The following is a 1,610-nucleotide window of genomic DNA, read 5'->3' on the forward strand; positions in this document are numbered from 1 at the left end:
TAATTACTTACTTACTAGTATAGTATTCTACTATAGANAACACTATTTTAGTTATATNTGTATATAATAGTCTCTAGTTTCTACTACATATATAATATATATATATATATATATATATATATATATATATATATATAAAGCATTGCTCTTTATATTTTATTTTATATTTTATAGTTTATATTAAGTTTACTTAATTTATTTTATTTTCCATCAGTTTATATACTTATATACTTACAAGATTCAAAAATGATTTGTATAAAAACAAATAAATCTACCAATATATACTTAATTGCATAGCAACCTACATTCGCCACGTAATGTTTAATATATCTAAAAATTACAAAGTCGGTTACACGCACATTTGCATATATATATATATATATGTGATACGATACCGCTGCTTGTACTATGATTGTTGCCACGAGCATTTTATTTCCTCAGTTATGCGAATAATTTGGTGCGAGTAATCATGTCTACTTTTTTCTCTTCATTGAAATATTGCTTCGTTCCTCTCGTATTGTAATTCGTGTAAAGTAATTATGAATAATGTTTTCAGTATAACTCATAATTTTTGCTAAGTCGTGTAAAAGTTATCTCCGCGAGCGAATAAATTTTAAAGTGACAATATAATTTTATTTTATAAAATTATTCTTTTTAGTTGAACTTTTACACAATTTAAAATTGCTCCACCTTTAAACTTCCACGGTAAACTTCAACTCACTGTCTTGCTCTCTTATATTCTTTTATGCTCTAACTCTTTTACTCTTTTATCCAGTAGATTTACTACACAGTTTATCGAAAGATAAACAAAGAAACCAACCCTTATTTTTCTTTCTTGTCTCTTCATGTGAAAAAAAAAACAAAAAGATGATCCATACAAAAGTGGCATTTTTTTTAGTGATATAGCTAAAGCTAAATCTATTTGCATCTGATAAGATTAGTAGACTAATCCTAAGTTTCCTTGCAGTGAATATTGCCGAAATTTATTACAACAGTTTGCGAATCATTGTCAAACATCTAACGGAGAGATCACTGATCCGGATTGGGTTGTCTATTTATCCAAAGAGCAGAACACTGAACAATCCGCTCTAAAAGACAATCGAAAGCTAGAAATACACGGACACTTTATCCCAGGTGTGCCACACATACGTGCTGCTGAAATATTCGAGATTGGGTGTATTGCAGGCACGGAGAACAAATGTCTCGAGTTGGTTTCTGCAGAATGGAACAATACGAAAGTGACGCTGAAGAGGCATATTTTGTCAACATGTCGGGATGCTATAAAAGCAGACGTAGAAATCCTTAAGTAAGAATCATTCTATCAGAAATTTAAAAAAAGGGATACATCAAAATTATTCGTTTTTAAAATAGTTTACTAGAAATGAAAATATACAAAGAATCAGCCAGCTTATCATTCAAGATTCGTTCCTTAATTTTGGAAATCGTAATTAGAAAGAAATATCTCTTCTTCTCCAATTTTCTAATAATTATATTTTTAGTAAAAACAGTATTTATAGAATTCAAGTTTGTGGATATATGTATTACTAATTAATATATTTTATAATTTATATATATATATATATATATATATATGTGTATACGTATATATG

At 27.9% G+C, this 1,610-nt stretch overlaps 1 protein-coding gene across 1 annotated transcript in view; it reads left to right on the forward strand.

The window, feature by feature from the left end:
• The window catches only part of LOC105623424, a 15,362-nt gene that overhangs the window by 9,289 nt on the left and 4,463 nt on the right, over positions 1–1,610 (forward strand). Inside the window, 1 exon segment of the mRNA XM_012204817.1 lies at positions 968–1,306. Within this exon segment, the coding sequence (XP_012060207.1) occupies positions 968–1,306 (339 nt within the window).

The sequence above is a fragment of the Atta cephalotes genome, assembly GCF_000143395.1.
Source record: "Atta cephalotes unplaced genomic scaffold scaffold00057, whole genome shotgun sequence".
Taxonomy (NCBI): domain Eukaryota; kingdom Metazoa; phylum Arthropoda; class Insecta; order Hymenoptera; family Formicidae; genus Atta; species Atta cephalotes.